General features: G+C 37.9%; 1 protein-coding gene across 1 annotated transcript; it reads right to left on the reverse strand.

The window, feature by feature from the left end:
- Positions 1-8,841: 8,841 nt before the first annotated feature.
- LOC149289368 (mitotic spindle assembly checkpoint protein MAD2A-like) lies at positions 8,842-12,320 on the reverse strand. Its single transcript, XM_089490746.1, has 5 exons — positions 12,248-12,320; positions 10,958-11,104; positions 10,147-10,267; positions 9,699-9,799; positions 8,842-9,011 (listed from the first exon to the last, which is right to left on the reverse strand). The coding sequence occupies exons 1-5, from the start codon at positions 12,318-12,320 to the stop codon at positions 8,842-8,844; spliced, it is 612 nt and encodes a 203-aa protein (XP_089346872.1).
- Between the last annotated feature and the right edge of the window lie 3,293 nt (positions 12,321-15,613).

Here is a 15,613-nt window from a genome sequence, read left to right on the forward strand (position 1 = left end):
TTTGCATATACAAATTTCAGTGAATTCTGCTTTGTTAATGATGGAGGGTTTATTGAAAAAAGTTGCTAGAGCCACAAACCCTGATGGTATTATTAAGTATATAGTAGGAACCTCAGATCCATGGTTCCAAGCTCAGGAGTATGTGGCCAAGGCAATTTATGAAAATAAATTATCCAAATCAAAGGGGAAAACGGCTCTGAATTTTGCTGCCCGTTGGATAGCGGAGCAGTACAAATCAATGAAAGAGCAAAAAGAACTTTTGGAAGCAAAAGTTCTAGGTTTAAACATTGAACTTGAAAAGTGTAAGATTTTTGCACAGAATGCTGCAGCTTTATGTGTAAGCAGCCAGCAGACTTTGCAGGAAAATGAGCAATTGCGTAGTACAAATGAGCGGTTTACTCAGAGGCTGAAGGATGCAGAGGGGGAGATTAGGACCCTAGCAGCTTGCAGTAAGAGAGAGGATGATCCTGTGCATTGCACAGCTAATGGTAACAAGTTAAATGTACAGCTACAGAAAAGAAATGATGTTGTGGCTGCAGTCAAAGTGTCAAAAAATGATGATGTGAACGAAATAGATGGGCAAGGTTTAGATGAGAAGCAAAATAATTCTAATCCTAAAGTCATCCAAAATCACAGCAAAATGATTGCAAAGCCTGTGTCAGTATTAAGCCCCTCGCTTCAGAGACAGTTATATCAAATCAGGCTCCAAAAGAATCCAAGACCCATAGGTAAAAGGGAAGCATTTAAATGTTTTGCTTGTGGTAAAGTAGGACATTTTGCCAAAAATTGCCACTATCACTCTGCCAAAGAACACCATGTTCAGGAAAGACCCATGCTTGATAGATGGAGGCAGGGAGATAAGAATTGTTTTAATTATACTAGGTGGGGATCTCAGGGAAGAGGTAATGATGTTAGAAAAGACTACATGAAGCCCTGGGTTCCCTACCATGTTATTAAGGCACAGAAAGAAAGAGTAGAAAAAGAGAAAAATGAGCTACAGTGTAAAGTAACGGTGTATATGAAGCAACTGGACATTGTAAAGACAGAAGTGTCCAGAATAAAAGAAATGCTAGGAAACAAAAAGATAGCTAAATCAGAAGAAAACTAGTGTGCAACATATGATGCTAATTTATTTGTTTAAAGTTTTGTTTTTCAGACAAGAAACGATACTAAATGAAAAAGAAAAAAGAAAGGAGACAAACCTGTGAGGAGATCGGGACATTAACATGTGTGATTTCTTGCAGGAAATTCAAAATATTAATAGAGGACCTTAATATCTATTTTTATTTTTCTTAAGCCTCTAAATTCGTTCAGTACAGTCAGGTAAAAATTCAAATTATTTTCGTTTTATTAGTTTAGGACGCCTGCACTGCCAGCTACAGATACCTTAATTTTTGTTTGTTGCTGGATTAAATACATTTAAAATCATAGATTAGGTGAATTGTTGCCAATATGGGGTTTATGTTTTGATCACAGTGGAGAGATGTGATTATGTAACATTATTGTTGGTTTTTACCAGTATATATTTTTGCTCTTCTAGATTTTTGTGTTGTCTTAATTTTTTGGTTACAAACAAAATATAGCCTCAATCTGATTTTTATTCATATTTCTGAATGGCAACAGACTTTTTATATTTTATTTTATATAGATTGCATCCTGCCAAGACTTTGTGAATGTAATGGTAGCATTCAATCTCCTTTTCTCTCTCCATCTTCACAGAGATTGTTTAAAATTAACATTCTCAAAGTGGATGCTGAAGATACCACATGGTTACTGTTGTTGTTGGGAAGTCTTAGTATTTTAGTATCTGTTATGTACTGTATGTATGTTTTGTGTATTTTATGTGTTTACAATGTTTTAGATCTGTAAAGCCAGATATTAATGCTGAGACAAGAAGGATAAGAGAATCACTAGTAATTTGGGCAAGATAACAATACACACTTTCTGTGTAGATTATCTTTTAATTTCCAGAAGCCATGGGCGAAGTAACAAATTATCAAACACCTTCAAGGGCTGAAGCACAAACCCACTCCAGTTATACAGGTTTCAGTAAACGTGTGCAAACACCTTCACGAGTATCACCTCTACACGCATTCAATAAACAGAGTTTCTCTCTGGTGTGGTCTCTTCAATACACTGTGTAAGTGAACAGCAAAGGGAATGCTGTTGGTGTGAAAATACACCAGATGTCACGGTGGGCAGAGGTCAGAGGCCTAGAACAAGGCATGCAATTCGAGGGTTAAAGGAAGCTATGGTGGGAGCAGTGTTGGTGGCACAGGTACCTGAGAGTGATGGGAGTGAACACAAATGGTTGCAGTGATGCCAAGTCTGAGAGGGTAATGGAAGGTTAAAGATATGGCTGAATGAATTCAAACTATTAGTGAAAAATGATAACTGTGAGTGCCTCTGATTTGGCTAAATTATGCCTTACAGTACCCTAAAATTTAAATATCTGTGGTTGTCAGGTCACTCGTGTCTCAGTGAAAACATACAATCTTTCAAACCACACGTGGTAAATGTACTCATTTATTTATTTGAAAGGGCTCATTTTCTATGTGAGTCATTCGCCCTCTAGGTGGGGACTGTAAGAAATGAAGGGTGCCTTTAAAATGGGACATTACATTTATTGCATAATGTTTTGGGGACGATTTGGGTTTCTATAAGGTGAGATATCTGGTTTTACAATGTAAGGTAACTTGCATAGTAATGCATTACAAAGGGTTTGGAACAAAGGCTCCAACAGAGGTGGGATACCCCACAGGGGGTCAGACAACTGAATCCGATGTATATTAACATAACTGTGTGCATGTTTGCATAGACTACCTGTCTCCTCCGTAATTGGGTCATACAGGAAATCTCTGTAAAGAGGGGTTGGGTGAACCACTTTCTGGGAGGTACAAGGAATTCTGGGATGACTAGTTAGGGGCTGCAATAGAAAGAAGAGTCTGAGTAAGAGAGAAAGGAGAGTCGGAGAAAGAAGAGACAGAGAAAGAGCGCAGTGAACAGAAGTGTCCTGGGTCAGGAGACTCAGAACGAAGCTGCACAAGATGTCGTTCGGGAGAAGCCTGTGAGCTGAGCAAGGTTTCCCAAGAATTTGTTTAAGTATCCCTTTTGTTTTGGATAATTATCAAATGTTTTGTGTATGTTATATGTTTTATAACCTGTAACAGTGACCTAATTCAATATCAATATACATTTTTCTATACGCTTGTATTTGTACTTTATTCGTCACACATTCCCTAAAAGAATATCCCTGTAAGAGGGTCATAATTTCTTACAATCTTACCGACTTTACTATACGTTATTAAGAGTCAACTTGCTGCTTTACCAGATGTTCAGGGAGTTAATGCAGGTGAAAAAGTACAATTTCTGCAAAATAATTGTGGTTGCCCATTCATTAAATGTAATTAAGTTGATCAGCTAAACTCACTGCCAATTTGTATATTGTCTATCCAAATGTTATAAATGTTATAAATGTAATTAGTTGGTGTCATCACTCAGTAAGATTGTGATTATTATTCCTTAACAGGACCAGAGTATCAATACATCTTATATGTCAAGTAACACTTTTCCCCCTAAAATGTCTTATTCACCAGTGGACAGTAACAATGTAGGACTCATTGGCCCCAAGCTAACCACTTACATTTGTCATCTGTTTTCTATGATTTGTGTGTTAAATCCCACTTGTCATCAACTATTACTTTAAAAAATCATGTAGATAACCTGTGGTTTCTTCCAGGTCTTTAACAGATTTTTAATTTGCTAAATTTCAACAAACGAGAAAGAAAGTAGAATCTGCTATTTCAAACACAACATTCTAGTGTTTATAATAAAACCCAGCGTCTGGGTGGCCAGGTCAGTTCTAGAAAGTTTGCAGAGTTTTTCTGTGGCAGAAAAAAATAAACTGTTCATGGAAGGGAGTCGTGAAATTATTTTAAGATGTCCACAAAATAAAAAAGCAAGAGGAAGAGTTACTTACAATGCACTTTTAGACAGAGGACAAAATCATGTTCAACTTCAGCCATTACTCTCTTTCTCATATATATACCGTATTTGCTCGATTATAAGACGACCCCCTAAAATCTAAATATAAATTTAGGAAAAAAACAACAAAGCCTGAATATAAGACTACCCTATAGAAAAAAAAGTTTTACTAGTAAATATTAATGCATGTAAACAATTTTTTCATATCTAATAAAAGCTATGATTAAGAAAAATATATATATTTTTTATTTCCTTTTATTTGCCAACCTGCCCCCCCAGTTATGCACATCTGCCCCCAGGGTTGCCACTCTGCCCCCAGAAATGCCTTTTAACCCTCTATATGCCACTCTGCCCCATGATGTGCCTTTTAACCCTCTATTTGCCAGACTGGCATATAGGGGGTTAAAATGCATATCATGGGGCAGAGTGGCATATAGGGGGTTAAAAGGTATTTCTGGAGGTATATATATATATATATATAACTGCTAACAGCAATCACACTCCTATCAAGCCAAGGCAGCCAGTACATGCTGGAACCTGGGGATGATAGGAGTGTGAGTACAGCCTCCCTATGCCATGCTGCCACCCCCCCTTACACATCCATGCTATCACACACACACTCATTCACAAACATTTAAATACTCATTCATTCCATTAATCACACATACTTCACACATTAATCACAAAAACCCTCCGCCACCCCCTTACCTGAACAGCAGATCTCTCACTCAAAGACTTCTGCAGAGGCCCGGCTGTGCGAGCAACTTCTCTGGCCCCGCCCCCAGAGGAAGGAGGGGGGAGGCAGAGTTATGTGACACTCTACTAGCTTCCTGTTCTCCTGCTGCTAGAAGAAGAGAGGCTGCTCGCGACCAAAGCACCGGTAAGCAGCCTGGCAACCTAATCGAGGTCTGATTATAAGACGACCTGGATTATAAAACGAGGGGTATTTTTCAGAGCATTTGCTCTGAAAAAAACCGTCTTATAATCGAGCAAATACGGTATATCTCTTACTGTTGACTATGCCACTATCCAACAAACAGACCAGGATCGCTGCCTTGCTCTGAAAAAAAACCCTTGTCTTATAATCAAGCAAATACGGTATATATATCATATATACACACGCACACAATTAATAGACAAAAGTAACAGCTAAACATTACACCAACAGGGACTTTTATGACATTCTAAATACATAGACATTAATTTGTAGTTGGTAATCCATTTGCCGCTATACCAGATTCCACATTTCTGGGAAGGCTTTCCACAAGATTTTTGAGTGTTTCTGTGGAAACTTTTGCCCATTCATTTAGCAGAGCACTGTTGGATGAGAAGGCTTGGCTCTCAATCTCCATTCCACTTCATCCCAAAGTCAGGGGTCTGTGCAGGTCAGTCAAGTTCAACACATCCAACCTTGCTTTGTGCACTTGGGGCACAGTCATGCTGGAACAGAAAGGGCCTTCTCTAAACTGTTCCCACAGTTGAAAGCATAGCATTGTTCAAAATGTCTTGGTGTGCTGATACATTAAGTTTTCCCTTCACTGGAAGTAAGGTGCCCAACCCCTGAAAAACAGCCCCTTACCATTATCCCTCCTACTCCAAACATTACAGTTGACAGGTAACATTCTCCTGCCATCCGCCAAACAGAGAAACATGTTTTGTCACTCAACAGAACACGTTTCCACTGCTCCAGAGTCCAGTGGCTGCATGCTTTACACTGCTCGATCCAACATTTGGCATTGTACCTCGTGATATGAGACTTGCATGCAGTTGGTCAGTCATGGAAACCCATTCCATTAAGCAGTTTTTGTGCTAATATTAATGCCATTTGAAGTTTGGAACGCTTCATGTATGGAATCAGCAGAGCGTTGGCAACTTCGACCAATGTGCCTCAGCACTCGGTGACCCCACATTGCCGAGTTGCTGCTGTGCTGCAGAGTCCCTGAAGATTGATTTCAAATGTTGGCAACTATGCTTTAGGGCTCTGATATTTAAATTGTCCAAAAAGCATAAAACTAGCTCTTCTATTTTATATCTCTCAAAACCTTGAAGCCAACTTCACAAAAAAAAACAAAAAAACGTTATGTCACTGTCAGTCCTTTGACATTTGATCAGCGCAGCTAAAAACTTTTTCCCCTTGGCTTCATCTGATCTTAGTCAATCTTAAATTGTACTCATCATCTGAGAAAGACTCAACTGGTATGCAAGCAGGGTTCTCTCTACCTAATGTATCAGTTTGTGTTAATCTTGTCAATTCTAGTCTCGTCATACCCCATGAATATACGTATTTGTATTAAGCGCTGCGTAAACTGATGGTGCTATATAAATAAAAGATAATACTAATAATTAGTAGTGTTGCAGCAGCTGAACCATGTTTTAGCTGCATAGCTTGGTGGTAAAGTTTCAGATGAATGAAAACTCAACTATAGTGTATTCTACCTGTAAAAACAATCTCAGAAACATATTAAAGTTATGAGGCATTTTATGTTACCATATTTTGGCACCAAACTAGATCAGAAGGCAGTAATGGAAAATTGGCTTTAAAATTGCAGTACGCAATGGTGACATCTAGTGGAAAAGCAGAAATTTGTATTTTTTTTTTTTACATTACATTTGATGACCAAAAGTAAAATACAAGATGTTTTAACTAAAAAAAGTTTTCATGATCTTGGACCTTATAACCTCATTTTGCTTCTTGTTTACGTTAGAGGTCTGATAGAGATAATTAAAACAAATTCAATAGACACAAACTACCAGAAAAAAAAGACAATATTTTAAAGTTAATTGACTAACACTTACATGGAGACTTAAGTGCAGCCATAATCACAATGTTCATCAGTAAGAATAAAGTTAGGCAGTTAACATTTTATTTACCATCGCAGATAAACACCTTTAAATATACTTTTTTTTTTCATTCTTTTATCCCCTTTCTATGATAAGCTTTGCACGCTGAATGAAATGTACACAAGTTTAAACATCTCAACCAACAGGGTTTATTTACTAAAGCAGCAGTTGTGATGACCAGAGTATCCCTTTGACACATTCAGCATATTGCAGGACTAAAAGCATCCCCACTTCATAAACACTTTTGGGGACCACTAAATTAGGTTTTTGCAAGAGAACATTTTGCTGGTCAGAAAGTTCCCCCACGTCAACTATTCATTATGCATCTGCCTTCTCATTTCTTCATGGCCATCCGGTCATAACGCATATACTCAAATTTAAGAGGTTTGGTAACATTACAAACTTTTGGTTTAGTAAATAGAACCAAAACTATTTCTAGTTCTAGAGAAAATGCAAAATATATGTCTATTCACATTAATGAATACATTGTATATTGCAACATATTGCAATGTTCATCTATGGAATGAAACCAAGAACACATTTCAGGGAACCCAATTTCCAAAGAGGGAATAATATAGCACAAGCAACATTCTGGCTTCTGCACCATGTGTTTTATTTATTGTAAGCGGTTTCACTCACATCAGATAATATTAAGCATGTAATACTTTATTTTATATTAAAAAAAGAAAAAAAAGTTTAGCGAAACCAACATTGGCATTTACAAGAAGTGTAAATTAGAAAAGCAAAATGCCAATAGAATGCAGGACAATATACACATAAATAAAATCAATAATTAAAGCATTTAATGATTTCTGTTTATGACAAAACCAGAGCTATGGATCTTTAAACAGTAGTGGATGGAATATGTACAATAACTAGCGAAAGGCTAGAGAGGTTCAGCGATACTCAAATACAAAAGAAAAAAATCTTAACCAATTATTTTTAATCGCTCAGTGGGCCTAATATCCACAAATATATGGCTGGAAGGCCCATCACAGGTACAAGAACAAGCAGGTTTTGCTGGTCAAATTGAAAGCAGGTATTTAAATGGTAAGATGTACTTGCGTATGTTTTTGGCCTGGATGTGCACATCCATAATAATTCTTGTTCTATCATGGCATATGACCGCCACATGCAAACCTTGTTTTGCGACACTGCAGAAAAGATCGAGGGCACACATGCAGCCCCCGTGGCCACCCTTTCGGTAAGTTTTCTCCTTCTTGCACCAAAGCTGGCGGCATAGTAAAAATGTTAAAACCTTTAAAGAGTCAATTTCACCTATACATTAGCTAACAAAGTATAATGTTCTTCACTTCGCCTAGTCATGGTTTCATGAAAGGTGCTCTTTAAAACCACTTAAATGAGATGGAAACATTTAAAATCTCCACGCGTACCCAAAGTCTGTAAAACTATTTGTCAAATGGAAATCCTAAAATCTAGTAAGCAAGACTTTGTGAACGTTTAATTGGATATTTGAACTTAATGTTAAATAATACATGTACCAGACAGTTTACAGCATCTGTAGAATGTTTTAACAAAACGTCAATTATATATACAGGAAAACATATTAAGAGCTTGTAACTACAATGGTCTATAATGAATTTATACATAGGGTGGGAATGTAGAGGAGGTAAATGGTTTGATATACATTTGATCGAAACCAAAGAACTTTGACCACCGAGACCACAAATGCAGCCCATTATTCTTTACTAGTGACTAAATTAAATGAAAGATCACTTTGAGAAAGAATATCTGCAACAAGAAAGGTTTGAATTCTAATCTCACCAGTCGTGGGATTTGGGATCTATTATGCATGATACATATACTAATGCCATTCCTAATGTTCACATAGGCTGGGTATTCAATAATAAAACAATTCACCGATGACTCCCTGAACAGACTAGGCAGAGAATGTGCAACAAACCCAACCATGCATTACAGATCACAAGTACTTGCAGCACTTTTGAACACAACGAAGCAACGAAGAAGCTATCCATACAGTAGCAAGTTATGATTTTAAGAGTCTATTTTTTTATATGCCACTGTGCTGTTGACTTTGTGAATTGTAGTAGTAAATGAACGGAGGCGGACTTCTTCGGAATTGGAAACAAACTGAGGTCCGGATTCTTCCCACTTCTCTGGCACCTCTAGGTCTTTGTCAGTGTAGATCAGCAAATCAAACGCACCTACATTTAGAGAAAGGGATAGTAAGCAAGTTTATCTTCACTGCTTGAAAAAAATGTAAACAAAAGAAAAAAATAAAATAATCTGTGCTTTAGCGATTCCATAATGCCAAAACAATCTATTACTTTTTACATACATGGCCACAGATACCACTAGTAAAAGATTACAGAATACAAACCAAATCGGGAAAAGCTTACAATGACTGACATCTCAAACACCTTCCTGTTTCTCAGAGAAATTTACGATTAATTCAGATTTGAGAGCTTAGTGATCAATTATATTTCCTCTACAAAGCCCTCAATTGAGAATAGAGACCAACACGTTTGTTATTTTGATTTGTTATATTTGCACAGGATGTGCCGAGAGGCAAAGTTGAAAAGTAGCCGGTAAAATACAAACCGTGATTTGCTGTTTCTACCGCTTTTTCCAATAAACATTCTTTATAAAATAACCCACTGCTTTTTTAGGCAACTGTTTTAATTTGGTTTAAAAAGTGACTATTTTACCACAAAAGATTCTCCACGGCACTTGGTGTCAGGAAAAACATACATCAAGATGTCACCTTGTTGTTTCACCTCACTAGCCCAATCCTAAAGCTGCTAGGACATGTCAGTGAACACCATTCCTTGGGGTTATGAAGTATATATGTATGGCAAAATGCACTAAAATGCTGTAAAGGTTGTACTCACAGGCAGTTTCCAGCAACGGAAGGAAAGTTACTGTGGCAGTGATCTGCCTGATAACAGACCGGATTTCTTCTTGGATAACCTTCTGTGACTTTTCTCTAACACTGGAACAGATAACCATTAGTGGCAAGGTTACGGACACGCATAAGACACTTGATCGACAGGTAATTTTTGGTGAATTCATACTTTTAAGCAATCTACTGAATTTATTGTAATACTGATCTTGAGATCAGCGATCAAATAGAGGTTACACAAAAGGGGCATATCTGTTTGGACTGCTTACCACAACACACAACCTTCCAACCTAAAAGCTTAATGTGTCATTCTAGGAAGAGTAGAGGAGACACTTACGTTGCACTTGTCTTCTAAATTACAGAAACATAAGCATCTGTGGATATACTGCAACTAAACCATAGTATGCCATGCTGAGCTATTAGCATAGAACACTTACGTGTCATCCTTGACTGTTTTATCGCACTCTATATCAAATTGCCAGCGTTCCAGTATTTCATTGGTATCAATGCTGGTTATTACCACAACAAGTTTCTGCACCTGGCATTTGTGCAACCAGTCTGAAATAAAACACAAGATTAAAAATGTGGCGGCTGGACAACAGTTACCCATTCTACTACTACTTTTAAAAGTTTAAGTAATAGAAAACTAGTAGCGAACGCACCTATTTTTAACTTCAGCTGTTTAAAGTGTTAATTTTGTTTTAACACTTTAAAAAACGGTGCATCGTGGCTCTAAGCGCAAACTTGGGTATAGAGCGTCCTGGGTGGACTGAATAAGCTATTCGAGTAGGGGAGCAATAACAGAAAGTTATGATCAGTGGCCCCTGGTGTAATAAATATAATTTATTTGAAGCCATAAACAGTGTTGGATTGGTTTATTTAACTTACAGAATTGAAAAATGTAGGAAAAGTCACAGATTCTTTGTTGTAACACCAGATACATAGAGCACAGTCTCTAGATTACGAACCTTATGTGTCAGTTTGTGTTAGCCAATGTACCATATGAAACAATACATTTTTGGAGCTATACAAGGACCTGAAGCTCTATAGGGAACATTCTAGTGTGGACCATACCACTTATGTAGCTTTGTGAAGGACACGCAAAAAGCAAGACGGTCCATGCTGACATAGGGTATTTAAGGTGCAGATTGTTAAACAAGCACAATCGTGTATCCTTAAGAGATAAAGTATCTGCAAGCAAACATCTTACAGCTACCCCTCTCCCCAATAAATGAAATGGACAGACACCTTTAAGCTGCTCCACCACTCTATTTAAGTAGTCCTTCAGCTCCGGATCTGTTGAGACTAGGAGGGTAAGCCCATATTTCTGGACACGTGTGAAGGTTTCAGGGGGATAAATGCCACGCTGGTATAAAATACTATTGATTCCACAAACTACAAAAAAAAAAAAAAAAGAAAAGAATCATTCACGATTGTAAATTTAGACTAAACCCCTGTACAAATTGCAAAACTGTACATGTTCCAACAGTTTCATTTGATATACTCCACCAGCCTTTTACAAAGCAAGGCCTTCAAGATAGAATTAGAAATATGAATTGCTCAGGGAGAACGGAATTATTGTGTACGTATAAAAAGAACTATATAAAATAAACAAATGTAGATGGTGGCAAGAATGCCTCCTTTCTTCTAACGCTGCCAGCCTCAGTTTCTAGCATCATACATACAATGTACTTTAATGCGTATGATAGCTGGGATGTCCCTTGATTGCAATAGTAATAGTTAATTGTATTAGCATGGGAGACTCTCCCAGAAACTCCCACAAGTATTGCCACTTTAACTCATCCCCAGCTATTTTTGGTAAAGATGATACTTTTATTGGCTAAACGCCGCATAATGGATTGCAAGCTTTCAAGACAATCTAGGCCTCACCTTCGGGCACATTATACCACAGTATGCCTGAAGAGGAGACCTGGATCGTCCCAGAAGCTTGCAATCCATTATACGTAGGTTAACCAACAAAGGAATCATCTTTACCAGATTTATAGGCAATTTCTAGTGACTATTGTGTTAAAATGTGAACAAATTAGCAGAATCCTTGTACAAACAATTGTAATTTAATAAACCACTAAACAAAAATATTGATTGCAAGTAACCACCTCACATTGCCTGTGGAATAATCCTGCCCGGTAGGGGTGTAAATCTGGACCAATTAGCAGGAACGTGTCACCAGTATGATATATATATATAATGAAAGGGCTGATACATATCCCTATACAGACAATAAACATACAGTGCCAAGAAACCCCGCCCCCCGTCAGATGCAAGAACCACGCATTCTGGCACCTGGTTGGTTAATTGCTTAGGCAGGACTGCTATACTATCCAATCACTGATGAGTATAAAGAGTTACTTATGGAAATACATTGTTTTCATGGACAATACAGTTACGTGTCTTCCAATAAAAGAGCTCTGTCGGTAATGGATGACCCAACAAAACGTTCTAACAGCGGGGCGATTAACTAGCATTTATAACTATACGGGCGCTCCGTCATTATTACATCTACCCTCAGTCACTCACAGAAGAACTCCGAAACGATCTCGGCGCTGCCTTTCAGGGTAATACCCTCGCGTGTCATCTGGGAGGACGCCATTATTTAATTTCCCCGCAATATCTGTGCGTGTTTACGTTAGTTTAGAGCAAAAACTCTTAACTGTCCGAACTTATCCGATACAGAGAAACTCGCGCCTTCCACTTCAAAACGCGAGGATGCGTACCGGAAACGCCCCTTCCTGCAGCGAACGAAACTAATGATTGGCTAGCGGGTGTTTTGCGTGTGACGTTGCACGTTCCCAGAGTATTCGAAGGCCACTTTAAATAAGGGCAACGGACGTAAAATAAGTTGTTCTTCACCAGCAGTAGATGGTGCTGTTGCCGCATTTTCTTGTTACTGGAAATTTGTATATGTAGAAGTCATTACATATACTTAGTTCTGCCATTCTATTATTTAGAATACTTCTTGTTGTTACTCATCTTTACGTGTCTCTATAATATTTGCATTTCAGGCATAACTTACACTTTAACCCCTTCGTGACAAGGGCTAATTTTATTTTTTGTACCCTTCGTGACAAGGGCTGTTCTGCGGCGCTCGTGTTTAGCTGTCATTTTCTTCTTTCCTAAACCCACACAAGTTATATATTGTTTTTTTTAGGGTAAGAAGGGCTTTCTTTAGATGTCATTATTTTGATTGTATCATATAATTTACTACAAAAAAGTATAAAAAAACGACTTTTTCTGACTTTTACTTGAAAAATATTTTACTCATCTATAAAAGCTAATGAAAAAAACTGCTAAATAGATTCTATTATTTTTCCTGAGTTTAGAAATACGCAATGTTTTTATGTTTTTTTTTTTTTGCACATTATGAGGCAATAGCGTTTTGCTATTCTTAAACCATGTTTTTCAAATCTGGTAATTCTTCCCTCACGTGCTATTTCAGGTATCATTGAAGCCGTCCAATGCAATTTACCCTATCAAACCTTATATTTTTGAAGACTAGACACCCCAGGGTATTTTAAATGCTAGAGTATTAACTCTTTCCATGCACTAATTCTACCACCTGCCTTTGTCAAAGTTTGCAGTAGTATTTTTTTTTTCCCCCACACATGTTGTACTTTAGGTATAAATTTACAGCTTGTGGTATACGCTACTGTCACATAACATCCCTATATGTGTTCAGTAACATCCCCAGAGTATAGTGATACCACCCATACATGGGTTTGCCTGGCTGTTTGGGGGCAAAAGGGCCACATTTGGGGCATGCACATTTTTCAATGTTGAACTTTGACATTTGGTGATCCACTGCCCATGGCCTATTTAGTACATCTTTGAGCCTGACCAATTCACACTGCTCTATAAAACCCCAGGGTATTTCAAATGTTGGTATTTCAACTCTTTGTATGCACTAATTCTACCACCAGCTTTTGTCAAAATTTGCAGTAGTATTTTTTTGTGTGTATTTTCCCCCACACATGTTGTACTTTAGGTATGAATTTACATAACACCCCGATATGTGTTCAACATATCCTGAGTACAGTGATACCCCACATGCATGGGTTTGTAGCGTTGTTTGGGGCTAAAAGGCCACGTTTGGGACGTGTGCGTTTTATTGGAAATTAGACGTGGTCATCCTTCCCCCAGTGTTAAATCATACATAGACACCCCGTGGGCATTTAACATGCCAGTATTTTAACTCTTTTCATGCGAGAATTGTTTGAAGATAAAGCGCTAATTTTGGGACTTGCTCATAAAAATATTTAAATATATATATTTTTTCTTTTTGATGACATCAGTGGAAAATAATTTTTACATGTTACCATTTTTAAATTTTTTAAACTATTTTTTTTTTTTTTTTTTTATTTTTTTAAACTGGGCTCCATTGACTTGCATAGTTGAATGCAGTACCTCTCAGGAGGGACTGGAAACGTTTTCAACCCTGTCCTGGGGTGGGCGTTCGGTGTCGCTGGATGCCTCCCTATTGAGGCATTTCAGTGACACCATTGACGTTTAGGAGGCGATCGTTGATGCCCCTGATGGCCCCTGATGCTGATCTCAGTGTGTATCTGTATTTATGATTAATGATTTATTTTTGAGATTTTTGTTATATTTAGTATATTGTCTGTATTGTCTATATAGCTATACATATTTTTTATACTCTACTGTATACTATTTATTTTATATTGGGTTTGTTTTGTCTTTTGTTTGTATTTATTAAATCATATATTTCTATATTCACTTTTAGCGCTGTCTATTTGAGTTTTTTTGTGTCATTATAAGTTTTCCCTATTCTGTGGAGAGTCTATTTTCTTCTAGACCAGCTGCTTTGCTTTAATTGTTGGTTGTCATTCATTTCTTATTTAAGCCCATTTTTTCTTCTTCTATATATATGGCCGGTAAATATTATTGAAACTATTTATTTCCTATATATTTTTATTATTACACTATTTACCAGTGTGGGGCTTGATATCACTTTTTTTATATATATTTTTTCACATTAAGCGCTGTATTTCTATTGCTTCTCAAAAAAGGTTGGTTTTCTGAGAGATAAAGTCTGACGGTACAAGGAAGGGAATTGCACAGAAAAGGGGTGCAGCTTAGGTGGAATCCTAAAGAGGTAATGACAGTAGAAGAGTGGCGTGAGTGATGAGAGGAACAAAGAGGGTGGTTAGGGATGAATGTACATAGAAGGGTAGAGTTATGGGGGGTGCAGAGTAGTAAAGGGCTCTGTAGGTCAGTAGTTTAAATTTAATATTGAGGGGTATGGGGAGCCAGTGGAGCAATTGGCACAGAGGAGCAGCAGATGAGGACAGAGAAAGATTAATCTAGCTGCAATGTTAAGGATGGATTAGAGTGGTTAGTAGGGAGTTATCCAGAGGGGATATTACAAGGGAGAGGATTCCTATTTTTGCTTTTTCCTGTGTGGGATTTACTTGTGTGGGCGGATTTGGAAGATGTTTTTCAGGTGAAGGCGGCAGAATTTTGTGAAGGACTGGATGTGAGGGATGAAGCAGAGTCAACTGTGACACCAAGGCAGCGATCCTGGTCTGTTTGTTGGATAGTGGCATAATTAACAGTAATAGATATACCGTATTTGCTCGATTATAAGACAAGGTTTTTTTCAGAGCAAATGCTCTGAAAAATACCCCTCGTCTTATAATCGAGGTCGTCTTCTAATCAGACCTCGATTAGGTTGCCAGGCGGCTTACCGGTGCTTTGGTCGTGAGCAGCGTCTCTTCTTCTAGCAGCAGGAGAACAGGAAGTTAGTAGAGTGTCACATAACTCTGCCTCCCCCCTCCTTCCTCTGGGGGTGGGGCCTGAGAAGTTGCTCGCACAGCTGGGCCCCTGCAGAAGTTTTCGAGTGAGAGATCTGCAGTTCAGGTAAGGGGG

Source organism: Sceloporus occidentalis, unplaced genomic scaffold (assembly GCF_023333645.1).
Source record: "Sceloporus occidentalis isolate IW3139 unplaced genomic scaffold, rSceOcc1.0.p SCAF_46, whole genome shotgun sequence".
NCBI lineage: Eukaryota > Metazoa > Chordata > Lepidosauria > Squamata > Phrynosomatidae > Sceloporus > Sceloporus occidentalis.

Excerpts from the sequence above, each read along its gene's own strand:
- LOC149289368 (XM_089490746.1), bottom strand. The coding sequence starts at position 12,320 with ATGGCGTCCTCCCAGATGACACGCGAGGGTATTACCCTGAAAGGCAGC. Across the intron at positions 11,105-12,247 it reads GATCGTTTCGGAGTTCTTCT|TTTGTGGAATCAATAGTATT; the intron begins GTGAGTGACTGA and ends TTTTTTTTGTAG. Across the intron at positions 9,012-9,698 it reads TCCGTTGCTGGAAACTGCCT|GTGCGTTTGATTTGCTGATC; the intron begins GTGAGTACAACC and ends CTCTAAATGTAG.